Source organism: Bos taurus, chromosome 1 (genome assembly GCF_002263795.3).
Source record: "Bos taurus isolate L1 Dominette 01449 registration number 42190680 breed Hereford chromosome 1, ARS-UCD2.0, whole genome shotgun sequence".
NCBI classification, from domain to species: Eukaryota; Metazoa; Chordata; class Mammalia; order Artiodactyla; family Bovidae; genus Bos; species Bos taurus.
Window position 1 is genome coordinate 126,656,815 of NC_037328.1, and position 16,382 is coordinate 126,673,196.

The following is a 16,382-nucleotide window of genomic DNA, read 5'->3' on the forward strand; positions in this document are numbered from 1 at the left end:
TTGTTTTGTTCTTGCTTTAAGATCTTAAAATGATTTTTTCTTTCATTTATATCAGTAAAGTACTTTTAAACCAATTTTTGTGTTTTTTTAAAATGACTGAGAAGTAACATGTCCATATTTACATTAGATTTATAATTAGCCCTAATTAAGTATAGTGATTAATTAAATATTTTATATCATTTATAAGTCACAGCCTTCAGAAAGTGTATATCAGGCTTTTTATATAAGTCCTCAGGAAGTTTTAATTAATGTGAAAAATTATTGTTTTTAATACAGTGCTGAGAAAGTTCAAGAAATTATTACTTGGCTAAAGGGACATCCTGTCAGTACTTTGTCTCGGTCTTCTTGTGATTTACAAATTCTGGATGCAGCTATTGTTGAGAAAATTGAAGAAGAAATTGAAAAGTGCAAGGTATAATTTTCAATAATGAAGATTACTGATGAGATTTAAAGTTAAATGAACTATTTGTTATCCTATAAATAATTTGTTTCAGTCAAATAAAGCATATATTTAGTGATTCTAAATTATATCAAATTATTCTATAATTTTAAAAAGTATTCCAGCCTTTTATAGTGTCCATCAAGTTTGTCTACATAAATATAAATGTATGTCAATATAAGAAAGCCCATAGCATTTAAATTTTTATGTCCTTGTAGTGTTTCTGAGGGCTTCCCTGATATCTCAGTTGGTAAAGAATCTACCTGCAATGCAGGAGATTCCAGTTCGATTCCTGGGTCAAGAAAATCCACTGGAGAAAGAATAGGCTGCCCACTCCAGTATTCTTGGGCTTCCCTTGTGGCTCAGCTGGTAAAGAATCCGCCTGCAATGCGGGAGACCTAGGTTCGATCTCTGTGTTGGGAAAATTCCCTGGAGAAGGGAAAGGCTACCCACTGTAGTATTCTGGCCTGGAGAATTCCATGGACTGTTTCTGATTTTAAGAATTAATATTTTATGAGTCTAGTCAATAAAAAGTTTGTGATTGAGAAATAAGGTTAATTCTCAGTTCTTTCCTATTCTAAGTTCTTTAAAGATACAATTCATTTTTATTTTAATTATTTGCCCTTTGGCTGCACCGGGTCTTTGTTGCTGTGCATGGGCTTTCTCTAGTCCCTGCGAGTGGGGCTACTCTTGGTTGCAGTGCACTGGCTTCTCATTGTGGTGGCTTCTCTTGTTGTGGAGCACAAGCTCTAGGTACTTGGCTTCAGTAGTTGCAGCACTTGAGCTCAGTAGTTATGGAACATAATGCCTAGGTCCATGGCATGTGGAATCGTCCTGAACCAGGGATTGAACCCATGTTCTCGTCATTGGCAGGTGGATTCCTGTCCACTGTGCCACTGGGGAAGTTCCCATCTTTTTATAAAACGTGAAAATTACACTTATTTCACTTTTACAGAATCACTCCTAAAATATACTTTCCCACTGATAAACTCATTCAACTACTGTGTATTTTTGAAACTCCACTTAAATTATCTGTTTTTTATGTCTTGATTTTAAAAAGTAATAACCTTCTGTGTAGGCTTAACTGTTTTTGTCTATTTTGATTCTCTGTCTTGATGAAATAGAAAATGGGCTAATTATGTTCCTTTTCTAAGCTTACAATTTTATTTTTCACACATTTGCCTTTTTATTAAAATAATGTTGCTTTGCTCACACAGTGCTCTCTTGTTTGAACTAATAGCAGAGCCTAAGTTAAGAACTGGGTCTCAAGCCCTGGTCCCCCATCCATCTTTCAATACTTAAAACCTTAGGCAAGATAGTTAACCTTTCCATGCCTGCATTTCCTGACTGGTAAAATAAGAATAAAATAATTCCATCTCATATAGTCCTCAAAAAAAAAAATTAACTGCATTAATACATATAAACTCCTTCTAATAATGCCTGGCTATTACTGATGCTTAATAATACTTAGCTGTTATTATTTGAATTCTTTTATCACATGCTGAAGAGCTGTGAATACAGCCTGGAAAATCACCACTAGATGACTCTTAAAAAAAAAAATGTAAGGCTTGAAGCCAAGAATTTGATATTTTGAAAGGTTAATGATATTCAGTTGAAGATAGAAAATCTGCATTTCTTTTTAATAATTGTCTTTCAATGTAAAGTCTATTTGTCCAGCATTACTTTTTAAATGAGTTTTCCACTTAACAAAAAGTTTATATCTTTTAAGTACCCAAATTTTATCTGAACCCATTTGGATGCAGAGCACTGTAAAATGTTTTACACATTCTCCCCTTATTTTGCAAACTGATGATGCACATGCAAAGTTGTAGTCTGTCATTTTGATGATAGCATTTAAAAAATGTGTGTACATATAGATAAGACAGGATTTTTTTTTAACCTATTAATGAGTCAAGGTTGAGAAGTTATGAGTGATTTTTTTTTCCCTTTTTGGTTTTATAGTGTTATTAGGTAAAGAAGGAGAAAAACTAAAAAATGAACATAACATTCTGAATATAATTTAAACTTTTCTTTTTAATGCAGGGTCATGATTAAAAGTATCCATAGTTTTCTTATTGGACAGTGGTTCCCAAACTCAGCTAATTATCAAAATTACTGGAGAAGTATTTTTAAAAACACACAGTCTGGATTCCACCTTCAGAGCAGTACTTCTTAAACTTGATGTCCAAATGAATCACTGGAGGATCTTGTTAAAATACAGGTTCTGATTCAGTAGCTCTCAGATGCGGAGAAAGAAATGGCAACCCACTCCAGTGTTCTTGCCTGGAGAATCCCAGGGACAGGGGAGCCTGGTGGGCTGCCGTCTATGGGGTTGCACAGAGTCGGACATGACCGAAGCAACTTAGCAGCAGCAGCAGCTCTCAGATGAGCAGCTCTTGATGTTCTGCATTTCTAACAAGCTCCCAAGTGATCACACTTTGAGTAGTTATTCCCCATAACTTTTTATTCAGTAGCTATGGATTAGGACCTATAGTGAAAATACCCTTGTTTGTTAATTTGCCTCATAATCAGGTTTGAATGCCATATTTTCTCATCAATGCTGTACTTTTATTGATAGTAATAATGTCTAGGGATGTGTTAAGCATATGGGTTGTATTTTCATATGCATTCTTCCAGGCACAGTTCTTTTAAACTACTTTAAATTTCTTCTCATATCTTTCTTTCTTGCTGTTTTCAGTAGGCGCCAGTTGTACCTTATTAGTACTTCTGGTCTGCCTTGGGCTGAAAACTTGTCAGTAAGACCGTCATTTTTTATCTTATTAAAATTTTTTCTATATGTCTTATATGTCAACAAAAAAGTTTTACTTTAAAAAGATTCAAGAATTAATTTATTCATCCTTGCTTGCATCTAAAGAAAGTCATATAGTCTTAAAATTACTCATTTCTTCTGGCTTTTTAAAATTTAGGCAAATACGAGATAATAATTTTTAATTTTAAAAATATTTTTAAATTTTTCTTTCCTCAGCAAAGAAAGAATAATAAGAAAGTTCGAGTGACAGTGAAGCCCCATTTGCTATACAGAGTAAGTTTCCTGTCAAAGAATTCTAAGTTGTTGTTTTGCTTTGAAAGTACAGAAGGAACAAAATGTTTTCAGTATATTAGTAGAAAAAATTTTAAATGAGAGTCGATAATTATATTTACATCTTTCTTTTCAGCCTTTGGAACAGCAACATGGGGTTATTCCTGATCGGGATGCAGAATTTCGTCTCTTTGACCGTGTTGTAAATGTGAGAGAGAACTTTTCTGTTCCAGTTGGCCTTCGGGGCACCATCATAGGAATTAAAGGGGGTAATAACTCAATACTTGATATGTCTCCATCTGCATTTATACTGTATGTCTTATATACAAGCAGAAAGCAACTGTAAATCAGGAAAAACACTAAATCCTTTTATGTTTTAGTTAATTATTTTCCCAGCTTTAGTTTTCAGAGGAAATTGTCCTTTTCCGTCTGTGTAATCATCTGGGAAGTTATTAAAAAGATGTGAAAGTTGGAGAAGGACTGCTGAAAATTTGGTAGCTTATGTGTAACACATTAAAATTATCTAAATGCTTAGTGAGAATACATACATGTGTTTTCATGAAACTAAGACAAACATTTCGTTAGGTTTCATCTAACTGTGTCCAGGGCTTTGCCTTAATTGTCCTTGTAGTCACTTGATTTCTGCAGAGAAATAAACAAACATGATGTATGTGCTTATTTACAGTTAAGAGATTTACATGTTAATTTTAATTTTATGAGTACAACTAGATTGTGTATATAAAACAATTCTATCAATCCATTGTGCAACAATGTACATATAGTTAACACTGTAGTACTATACACTTAAAAATTGTTACAACCATAAATTTTATGTTGTGTTTTTTACCAAAAAAAAAGGAAAAATGAGTATAGAAAGAAAAGGGAAGAATTAGCTAAGAATCTAAAAATTCTTCAAAGGGATGCCTGGAGTGAGAAGCTTTGCAATACAGATTCTAAAACTAGTCACCCCAACACAAAGGAACACATCGGGTACCTAGAGGCTAGGGCACCGGCAGCACTGTCCTTCCATATCCCAGGCACCCAATCTTGGTCTCACTGTCCAGAAAGATGGAAGAGCAGACAGGCCATGAGCCTAAGAGAATTGCTTATTTATTGGCAACAGTGTGCTGGGCACTTTTACATTTAACCCTCCCGTCCACCTGAGAAGTAGATATTATTCTTTTTTTATTTAATTATTTTTGGCTGTGCTGGGTCTTTGTTGCCGTGTGGGCTTTTCTCTAGTTGTGGCAAGTGGGGGCTACTCTCTGGTTGTGGTGCGTGGGCTTCTCATTGAGGTGGCTTTTCTTGTTGTGGAGCACCAGCTCTAGGTGCTTGGGCTTCAGTAGTTGCAGCACATGGGCTCAGTAGTTGTGGCTCTCCAGCTCTAGAGCACAGGCTCAATAGTTGTGCATGGCCTAGTTGCTCTGAGGCATGTGGGATCTTCCTGGATCAGGGATCAAACCCGTGTCTTCTGCGTTGGCAGGCGACTTCTTTACCAATGAGCACTAGGGAAGTCCTGATATTGTGTCATCCAAGAGTTCAAGTGACTTGCCCAAGTTTACACAAATAAGTGACAGAGCTGGGGTTTGAACTCCTTCCCCTGATTCTTTTCTGACTTTGAGCGCTAGTTCTCTGTATTTTGCACATCTTCTTGGGGTCTACCTCTAAAAGAGAATTTTCTTCTCTGATTCTTCTTTGAATTTTTTAGATGTGTTTTTTGGTGCTTAAAACAACGACAAGACAGTCAACTAGGTTAACAAACCCAGGCTAAGTATGGTAAGGGTCACATGCATGTCATGAAGCAACCCTCCTGCTGTCTGCCCGGCCTCACGCATTGGCAGTTCAAATTCTGAGCTTAGTGGAGTCTACTCTGATTAGGTTGTCCTGAGAAGGCCTTAGTTCTGATAACAGAAGTTTCCTTTCTTCTGACAACCCCAGTCAGTAATAGTGACCAGTTGGAATTTTGTCTAGAGAAGAATTTTAAAGCTGTATCTGTCTACACTGAGTGGAAAAAGCATTGTCATTTATTAAACATATATCCCATGGACATAGAATATAAAGGGGAATATTTGTCTTACTGCCTTCACCTGATGCCTCATCTCCATAGAATTCTCCACTAAAGGGGGTGAACAATCCTTTGGTCAATAATCTTTTCAGTAAGTGGCTCCTCCCTAAGACAAGAAAAGGAACCTAAAAAGTAGATCTTAAACCTTCACAAAAAAAAAAAAAAAAAAACCTTCACAGAAGAGACTCTTGCCTCTCATTGAGCCCCACTTTCTTGGGTTTAGATTTTAGGTAAAAGTGTCAGATGAAAGATAAAGCTGCTGGGAGAGAATGAGTAAGCTCTGCAGGCCTGGTTCCAATTGGACAATGAAAGACTGAGAATGAGGGAAATATCCCCCATATCTACCCTGGGTTAACACAGTATCAGATATGGTATTAGTCAGGGTTCTCCAGAGAAGCAAAACCAAGGGAATGGAAAGGGTGGGGGTAGAGGTGGGAAGAGAGAGAGATTCTGTTCTGAAGTTATGTGATAGACTCTGATTAATTTGGGCTTAGAATTCAAATGTTATTATAGCTAATGATTTCACTTTACCTTGGAACTTTGGTAAATTTAAACTTTCCAGTTTTATCCTATCATCCTCTCTGCCAATGGAGAAGGCAATGGCACCCCACTCCAGTACTCTTACCTGGAAAATCCTATGGACGGAAGAGCCTGGTAGGCTGCAGTCCATGGGGTCGCTAAGAGTCGGACGTGACTGAGCAACTTCACTTTCACTTTTCACTTTCATACATTGGAGAAGGAAATGGCAACCCACTCCAGTGTTCTTGCCTGGAGAATCCCAGGGACAGGGGAGCCTGGTGGGCTGCCGTCTATGGGGTCGCACAGAGTCGGACACGACTGAAGTGGCTTAGCCTGTCTGCCAAATTTATTCTTCTCTGCTCGTCTTTAAGGTTTATTGTACCATAGTCTTTCTCACATGTCTCATGTCTCAATCATGACATCCATTATCTACCAAGTCATCTCCTGCCAGAACCTTGGAGTCATCTTTGCCATCTCCAGTTTTTTTATCTACACAGGTCACAAACTCCTGCCAGTTCTATCTAGTAATATATCCTTTGTCTCCATTCTCTTTCCCTCATTACTGCCATGTCTTCAAATCTCCGTTTCCTTTGTCTAACTGTAAAACCTTCTAAACTACAAATTCCAGAGTTCTCTCTTTTATTAACTCTCTTTTTGTGAATAATTTCCAACATATAAAAAACAGATAAAAATATAATTAATTCTCACAGCATCTAATTTAAAATAGTATTATTTTTCTTTAAGATAATACAAGTAAGGGAATCTGTGAGCTTATCTTCTTTTCATTTGCATCTGTATTGATAGTTGTAATGCTTCTAATACTCCAAAAACTCACATTCTATTTTTTTTAATCATATGATTTTTCAATCTCTCTTTTTTAAACAGCTAATAGAGAAGCTGATGTACTATTTGAAGTATTATTTGATGAAGAATTTCCTGGAGGCTTAACAATAAGGTTTGTATTTCCAGATGATAATTACACTTCGAAAATATGTCCATATGGCCAATGACTTTACATTACTTGCTTTTTTGTCCACAATTTCAGTTCCTAGTACATATGAGACTCATACTTGTAATAGGGTTGTAACACTGAATAAGACAGACATGGTTTCTACCCTTACAGAGCTTTCACTTTAGTAAGGGATATAACTAACTTACTAAAAATAGTAATTTTTTAATTAAAATGTGACAAGTGCTGGGAAGAAGTATTAATAGTTCAGGTGTCTATAATAGAGTGTGATCTGAGCATTCTAGAAAGGCTTTCTTAAAGTGATGTTTAAAACGGGACATGAAGACTAGGTACTGAAAGAGTAGAAACAGGTGGTCAGAAAAACAGAATAGCATATGCAGCAGAGGACATTTTCACTCATTTAAAAACTAAAAGAACGCAGGTGTGTCAGCCTCAGCAGCCATGTAAGATTAGAGTAAGGGAAAAGAACAAGGACCACACTGTGCAGGAACTGGTAACCTGCTTTCAGCACATGCTAAGGATTGTGGTATCTTGGCCTTTATCCTTAAAGCAGTGTGAAGCTATCAAAATCAGAGATGTGACATGATCAGACTGCATTTTTTTAATGGTTGAATAACTTGAGGAATAGAAACATTCTTTGAATTAAGAGACATGATAACTCTTTGTCATTTGATTTAGTGAAATTGTAGACGCTCAGGCTAGGTTGGAATGGTTTGAGGAGTGAACAGCCAGTGGGGTAAAGGAGACAAGAAACAGCTGACCCTTGAGAAGTTTGACCTTGAAGGGGAGAAAAGATAACTGGCAGTTAGGATAACTGGCAAAGGAGAAAATGAAAGATACACCTATTTGAATGCAGAGTTCCAGAGAATAGCAAGGAGAGATAGGAAAGACCTCCTTGGTGATCGGTGCAAAGAAATAGAGGAAAACAATAGAATGGGAAAGACTAGAGATCTCTTCAAGAAAATTAGAGATACCAAGGGAAATTTCATGCAAAGTTGGGCTCAATAAAGGACAGAAATGGTATGGACCTAACAGAAGCAGAAGATATTTAGATGAGGTGGCAAATACGACCCAGCAATCCCACTTCTGGGCATACACACCGAGGAAACCAGAATTGAAAGAGACACGGGTACTCCAGTGTTCATCACAGCACTGCTTACAATAGCTAGGACATGGAAGCAGCCCAGATGTCCATCAGCAGATGAATGGATAAAAAAGCTGTGGTACATATACACAATGGAATGTTACTCAGCCATTAAAAAGAATACATTTGAATCGGTCCTAATGAGGTGGATGAAACTGGAGCCTATTATACAGAGTGAAGTAAGTCAGAAAGAAAAACACCAATATAGTGTACTAATGCATATATATGGAATTTAGAAAGATGGTAATCATGACACTATATGCGAGACAGCAAAAGAGACACAGATGTAGAAAACAGTCTTTTAGACTGTGGGAGAAGGCGAGGGCGGGATGATTAGTGAGGGCAGCATTGAAACATGTATATTATCATATGTGAAGCAGATCGCCGGTCCAGGTTTTGATGCATGAGACAGGATGCTCACGGCTGGTGCGCTGGGATGACCCTGGGGGGTGGGATGGGGAGGGAGGTGGGAGAGGCATTCTGGATGGGGAACACATGTGCGCCTGTGGCTGATTCATGTCTATATAGGGCAAAAACCACTATAATATTGTAAAGTAATTAGCCTTCAATTAAAATAAATTAATTTTTTAAAAAAAGAAGAGGTGGCAAGAATACACAGAAGAACTATACAAAAAAGATCTTCACAACCCAGATAATCACGATGGTGTGATCACTCACCTAGAGCCAGGCATCATGTGAAGTCAAGTGGGCCTTAGGAAGCATCACTGCGAACAAAGGTAGAGGCAGTGATGAAATTCCATCTGAGCTATTTCAAATCCTAATGCTGTAAAGGTGCTGCACTCAGTATGCCAGCAAATTTGGAAAACTCAGCAGTGGCCATGGGACTGGAAAAGGTCAGTTTTCATTCTAATCCCAAAGAGAGGCAATGCCAAAGAATGCTCAGACCTCTGCACAATTTCACTCATCTCACACGCTAGCAAAGTAATGCTCAAAATTCTCCAAGCCAGGCTTCAACAGTACGTGAACTGTGAACTCCAGATGTTCAAGCTGGTTTTAGAAAAGGCAAAGGACAGAGATCAAATTGCCAACATCCACTGGATCATCAAAAAAACAAGAGAGTTCCAGAAAAACATCTATTTCTGCTTTATTGACTATGCCAAAGCCTTTGACTGTGTGGATCACAGCAAACTATGGAAAATTCTGAAAGAGATGGGAATACCAGACCACCTGACCTGCCTCTTAAGAAATCTGTATGCAGGTCAGGAAGCAACAGTTAGAACTGGACATGGGACAACAGACTGGTTCCAAATCGGGAAAGAAGTACAACAAGGCTGTATATTGTCATCCTGCTTATTTAACTTCTATGCAGAGTACATCATGAGAAATGCTGGTCTGGATGAAGCACAAGCTGGAATCAAGATTGCCGGGAGAAATATCAATAACCTCAGATACTCAGATGACACCACACTTATGGCAGAAAGCAAAGAACTAAAGAGCCTCTTGATGAAAGTGAAGGAGGAGAGTGAAAAATTTGGCTTAAAGCTCAACATCCAGAAAACGAAGATCATGGCATCTGGTCCCATCACTTCGTGGAAAATAGATGGGGAAACAGTGAGAGACTTTATTTTTCTGGGCTCCAAAATCACTGCAGATGGTGATTGCAGCCATGAAATTAAAAGACACTTACTCTTTGGAAGAAAAGTTATGCCCAACCTAGACAGCATATTAAAAAAGAAGAGACATTACTTTGCCAACAAAGGTCCATCTAGTCAAAGCTATGGTTTTTCCAGTAGTCGTGTGGATGTGAGAGTTGGACTATAAAGAAAGCTAAGCCCCAAAGAATTGATGCCTTTGAACTGTGGTGCTGGAGAAGACTCTTGAGAGTCCCTTGGACTACAAGGAGATCCAACCAGTCCATCCTGAAGGAAATCAGTCCTGAATATTCATTGGAAAGACTGATGTTGAAGCTGAAACTCCAGTACTTTGGCCACCTGATACCAAAAAGAGCTGACTCATTTGAAAAGACCCTGATGCTGGGAAAGATTGAAGGCAGGAGGAGAAAGGGACGAGATGGTTGGATGGAGGATGAGATGGTTGGATGGCAGCACTGACTCAATGGACATGAGTTTGAGTAAATTCCAGGAGTTGGTGATGGAAGAGAGGCCTGGCGTGCTGCAGTCCATGAGGTCACAAGAGTTGGACATGACAACTATTGAACTGAACTCGGAGGTTTAAAGCAAGATGGTTGTATTGTTTGTTTTTAGCTTACCATGGCGGAGACTTCCTCAAGTCTATTTTGGGTGACCATTAATAGAAAGTTTAAAGTGACAGAAAAAAAGGATCGTTAGAGGCTCCATGGAATATTAGAATTGTGACCTCTCTCACTTAACTTTGTTGTTTCCTTGGGTAGATTAGTTAGAGGCATTCTGACCCTCAATATCATCCATAATGAAGATGTACACTTCACTAGGTGATTGTGAGGATTAAATGAAATCCTTTCCAGTTTTCCTTTCTTTTCTAAACACCAGCTGGAAAACTGAACTGCAGTTTGTTTAGTTTCTTTTCTGTTTTGATTAGTGGTAATTAAAATTAAAAGTGAATTACTGTTATTTAATCTCTTTGCATGAAATCACAATCTTCAGTCCTTACAGCAAGTGATCACCTTCAGAATGCCATTATTGTTTTGCAACTTGAATGTGCCTGTTACCCAAAGACATTGTCTGTGCCTTTAAATGCAGCAGCAGAGTCTGGATCCCATATCTGATTTTGATTTTCATTTGGTTACCAATAACCTTAGCCAAATAACTTTTGAAATATGTTTTTAAGATTAACTTCTTTCTTAATTGATTGAGAGTTATATTAAAGATTGCCTGCCTGCAGTATATTCATTTCATAATGCAGAATCTTATAGTATAGTTCTCACAAAAATATTTTCTGGAAATCTTACAAAGATTTCTTATGAAAGAATTCTACTTCCCCATGATCTCAGAATATAAGAATATTACATTCTAAAGAAGTAACAGAGTTGAAAGCTTTTGACCACAGAGGGCTTATTTTAATATCTAAATACTTTTATCATGACCAAGAAGGAAGAAATCACAAATGCTTGTCTCTTAGCCTTCCCAATTCTAGAACTTTAAGATGGAAAGATGAGGATAAAAAGAGCTGGACTCAACAATTGATCAGGAGATGGAAGTGATCAAAGCTAACATTTTTCCTGTTGCATCAGTAGAGCCACACTAGCTGCACACTGGCTAGCTTTATAACCCAGACTGTTAAAACCACTATTTTTTTTAAAGAAGTTTGGAATTTTATTCATTAGTTAACTAAGCTATTCTTTTGCAAGCCTTCTGAAGACAAGCTTAGCTCACACACACACCCCTCCACTTAAAACTACACCTCTAGAACATTTTTCTCCCACTTAATAGCGCTGAATAGTCTATTCTAAAACTTTCCAGAGATATATCATCTTACAGATTGAGATTTTTCTCTAATTTCAAGTTCCTGAATTTAAAAGTAATATTCAGGACTTCCCTGGTGGTCCAGTGGTTAATGCAGGGGACACAGGTTCAGTCTCTGGTCCGGAAAGATTCCACATGCAGCGGGGTGGGAAGGACATGAAGCCTGTGCACCACAACTACTGAGCCCACACTCTAGAGCTTCACAACACCGAGCAGCTACCGCCCAACTAGAGGGTAGCCCTGCTTGCCACAACTAGAGAAAGCCTTCATGCAGCAGCTAAGACCTGGTGCAGCCATAAATCAATCAATTAATTGAAAATAAAAATAATATTTATTAATTAAATTATGAACAGTCCACCCAAAATTATTTGATTCTTCTCCCTAGCACATTTAGTTTTAGTTCCCTCTTACCCTGTTACAACTTTTTACTTTTAGGTGCTCACCTGGTAGAGGTTATCGACTGCCAACAAGTGCCTTGGTAAACCTTTCTCATGGGAGTCGCTCTGAAACTGGAAATCAGAAGTTGACAGCCATTGTGAAACCACAGCCAGCTGTGAATCACTATAGCTCAAATTCATCAGTTTCATCTGGGCATTTGGGAGGCCTGAACCATTCCCCTCAATCACTTTTTGTTCCTACTCAAGTAAGATTTTTATTTAAATAATGAGCTTGAAAATAACTGTTTTCTCTTTATACATTTACTTCATGGATTAACTCTTATATTTTGAATTATATCACCCAAATGATCTATGTTATCCCCTACGAAATGACATTAATTGGAAAGGTAAAAAGGAGGGGGCTATATCATGTTTTTCAAAAGCAGTTTTCAAATGCCCACCATATAACTCATGTGTGATTTCCTTTATTTCATTTCCCTGAGGGCAAAACTTGAATTGTTTTATGTGAGATACTTGATTTAATTTCATGGTCTAAAATTTTAAGGAGACTTTTAAATCCAAATAACAGGTTTATTATAGACTAATTAAGAAACAGGTAAGTAGATGATAACAAAGGAAACAAGCAAAAATCCTCAAATCTTATAGATAACTACTGTTTTTTTTGGTGCATATTTATGCTTCAGTTTTCCTTAAGAAGTTTTTTGTACTTCCCCAGGTACCTGCTAGAGATGATGATGAATTTTGTAACATTTGGCAGTCCTTACAGGGATCTGGAAAGGTTCAACACTTTCAGCCACTGCTACAAGAGAAGGTTAGTATACCTTGCTTAATGGACATTTCTTTTTTTTTTTTAATATATTTTATATTTCTCTTTTAGGTATGCAGTGATTAGTTTTTCTTCTGAAATCTCATAAAAGAGAAATAACACTTTGGATCTTAAATTTTCATAGTTCTCTTCAACCACGTATGTTTTTGGACCAATGAGTAAGACTATAGAAAATTTTTATTTTAAATCAGTTTTGGATTTTTTTCTAGTTGTTTACAAATCATAATAACTATATTTTAAATTTAATAAAGGCTTTAATGGTATGTATTAACTTATTCACCTCTACTTGAATGTATAGCTTTATGCTGGCAGGTGATTGTCTTAAATATGAATGAGCAAATCCTTGATCAAGATTAAGAAGAGGAAAGAAATTCTGCTAAAAGAGTAGACTCAGTCACCAAATAAAAGAAGATGAAAAGAAACAAATTCCTATTACATTTTTAGCTAGTTACCTTCTTCTCAGCTTCAGTCAAAAAGGAACGTCCTCTCAAGTTTATAAACCAGTGGCCTGCACCATGAGGGCCTAATTTATTCTAATACCTTCGATAATGATAGCATTATCAGTGCTGCTGCTGCTGCTCCTGCTAAGTCGCTTCAGTCGTGTCCAACTCTGTGCGACCCCATAGACGGCAGCCCACCAGGATTCTCCAGGCAAGAACACTGGAGTGGGTTGCCATTGCCTTCTCCAATGCATGAAAGTGAAAAGTGAAAGTGAAGTCGCTCAGTCGTGTCCGACTCTTAGCGATCCCATGGACTACAGCCCACCAGCCTCCTGTGTCCATGGGATTTTCTTTTTTTTTTTTTTTTTTTGTCCATGGGATTTTCCAGGCAAGAGTATTGGAGTGGGGTTCCATTAAAAAAGCAAAGGCAATGATGGTGAAATTAAAATAAAAATGAGAGTGACAACAACATTTTAAGTCAGCTATACTTCAATTTTAAAATAAATAAATAATAAAATGGGGGAAAAAATCTAAAATTAAAAAAAAAAGCTGAGAGTGACAGTGCACAAGTCACCTCTGCCAATATGCTGTATTTTAAGTTTTCCTTAGACATTCATAAGTGCTTTCTACATAAATGTAACCCATATCCAGATTTTTAAACCCTTTATTCCTCTGTTTATTTAATACTGCTAACCACTCATTCTTCAGGAGTGCTTTTTTAAATCATTCTTTCATTCATTCAGCACATTAAGTGCCTACCATGTGCCAGGCATTGTTCTATGCACCAAGAATATAGCTGTAAACAAAACAAAAATCCGGACTCACATACAATTAGTATTGTAGGGAGAAAAGGATAATAAATAAGACAAAAGAAAATAAATGTTATTAGATGATAATATAAGTTTGAGAAAAATTGTAGGGAAGCAGGATAGGGAATTTAGTGGAGAGGGCAGGCAAGGTTTTGTAATTTTTTAAATGGAATGTTCCAGTAACATTTGGGCAAAGATTTGAATGAAATGAAGAAGAGGATATACAGATATCTGAGGAGAGAGTATTCCAGACGAAGTCAAAGTTTCTGTTGGGAGTGATGGTCTCTGACATACACAAGGAAGCAGACCATGTGTCTGAATCAGTACAATGAGTTGTAGGAAATGTGATTAGAGAGGTAACAGATAGATACTAGTAGGGCCTTCTGGATCATTATAAGGACACTGGCTTTTACTCAGTGAGATAAGGAATCAGTAGAGGGTTTTGCACAGCAGAGTGACATGATTTGACTTATATTTTAATTCCATCACTCTGCCTACTACCTTGAGAACAGAATATAGAGGACCCAAGGTGGAAACAGGTTAGTTCAGAAACTACTGAAATCATCAAGATTGAGTTGATATTGACTTGGATCAGGATAGTAGGACCCTGTGAGAAGTAGTCAAATTCTTAACATATTGGAAGGGATTTCCAGCTGATGATGAAATGGATATGGGGTAAAAGAGAAATAATGTATTAAAGGATATAATTCTTCAGGTCTGAGTAACTAAAATGATAGATGGGCTGTTAACTGAGGTGGGAAAGATTGCAAGTCTGGTAGATCTGTGGGGGAATATCAGGAGTTCAGTTTTGGTAAGTTTGAGATGTATGTTAAACATTAAGAAGAGATATCAGAGTTAGATATCTGAGTGGAGATGTAGAATTGGACATTTGAGTCTGAAGGTCATAAATGTTGTCCAGGCTGGAGAGATAGATTTGAAATTTGGAATCATTTTATGTTTGTGTGTATGTATGTGCAGATGTGAATATATGTGCATATATATATATATATATATATTTAAATATACCCAAGATATATATATATATATATGTTATCTACATCCACTTTCTTGGTTATAGATAGAAGAAGGGTTCAGTAACTTAACCTTAGAGCGTTCCATCCTTCAAGTGTTGGAGAGACTAAAAAGAAGACTGAGAAGGAATGGCCCATGAGACAGGAAGGAAACCAGGGAAGGGTGGTTTCTGCATGCCAAGTGAAGAATAGATGTTAGAATAGAGTAATCAACTGTGTCAAATGCTGTAGATGGATCAGTTAAGATAAAAGCTGAGAATTGACTACATACAGAATTTAACACATGAAGGCCATTGGGAACCTTGACAAGAGCAGTTTCAGTTGAATGATAGTAAAATACTGATAAGATTGGGTTTAAGAGAGAAGAGGAAGAGAGAAATTGGAGGAAGCAAATATAGGTAATTCTTTCAAGGAGTTCTGCTCTAAGAGAAAACATTACTCTGAATCTCCTCTTTCCCTTCCCTCTGTGTTCAAGTTCTTTGTTAACCTCTGTGCTTTCAACCTTTCATTGGGGACTGTTCCCAAAACACAACAGATTTGTTTTCCTTGTTGCCTCATTGCTTAACGGTGACTCTTACTTCTCTACTAATTACCACTCTGTCTGTGTCTCTGATTCCAACCTTTCAATCAAGATCAACCCAGTATCTCCACTTTCTAGAAGACAGGTATAGATGGATGCTATACCATCACCTCAACTTCAAAATATCTCACAACTGACCTCACCTAAAACCTCTTCTATCCTTATTTCCAGCATAATAATTTACCCGGGCATATAATCTGGAAAGGATAAAGTTAAAAGTTTTTGCTTCTTTCTAATATTTTTTGCATTGAGATCCCAAATCTTTTTGCCCCTTCTCAGTTTTTACAACCAGACCTTAAATTGTGCCCCTAGCCCTAGATAAACCTCCTATCTGTGCTTCCTGTTTGTTATGTCTTTCTAGCCCTTCTTCGGAGAAGGCAATGGCACCCCACTCCAGTACTCTTGCCTGGAAAATCCCATGGGCGGAGGAGCCTGGTAGGCTTCAGTCCATGGGGTCGTGAAGAGTCGGACACGACTGAGCGACTTCACTTTCACTTTTCACTTTCATGCGTTGGAGAAGGCAATGGCAACCCACTCCAGTGTTCTTGCCTGGAGAATCCCAGGGATGGGGGAGCCTGGTTGGCTGCTGTCTGTGGGGTCGCACAGAGTCGAACACAACTGATGCAACTTAGCAGCAGCAGCAGCAGCTCTTCTTACGTAGTACTACCTACACAATCTTTCCTAAAGATCTTTTCACCT

At 37.5% G+C, this 16,382-nt stretch overlaps 1 protein-coding gene across 6 annotated transcripts in view; it reads left to right on the plus strand.

Annotated features, from left to right (window-relative positions):
* Window positions 1-16,382, plus strand: part of XRN1 (5'-3' exoribonuclease 1) — a 112,208-nt gene that overhangs the window by 63,582 nt on the left and 32,244 nt on the right. For all 6 annotated transcript variants that reach the window (XM_005201893.5, XM_059886157.1, XM_010801553.4 and 3 more), the window contains 6 exons: window positions 277-412; window positions 3,426-3,482; window positions 3,616-3,748; window positions 6,949-7,018; window positions 12,035-12,242; window positions 12,713-12,808. In XM_005201893.5, the coding sequence (XP_005201950.1) occupies window positions 277-412; window positions 3,426-3,482; window positions 3,616-3,748; window positions 6,949-7,018; window positions 12,035-12,242; window positions 12,713-12,808 (700 nt within the window). The remainder of the gene's footprint in view (window positions 1-276; window positions 413-3,425; window positions 3,483-3,615; window positions 3,749-6,948; window positions 7,019-12,034; window positions 12,243-12,712; window positions 12,809-16,382) is intronic.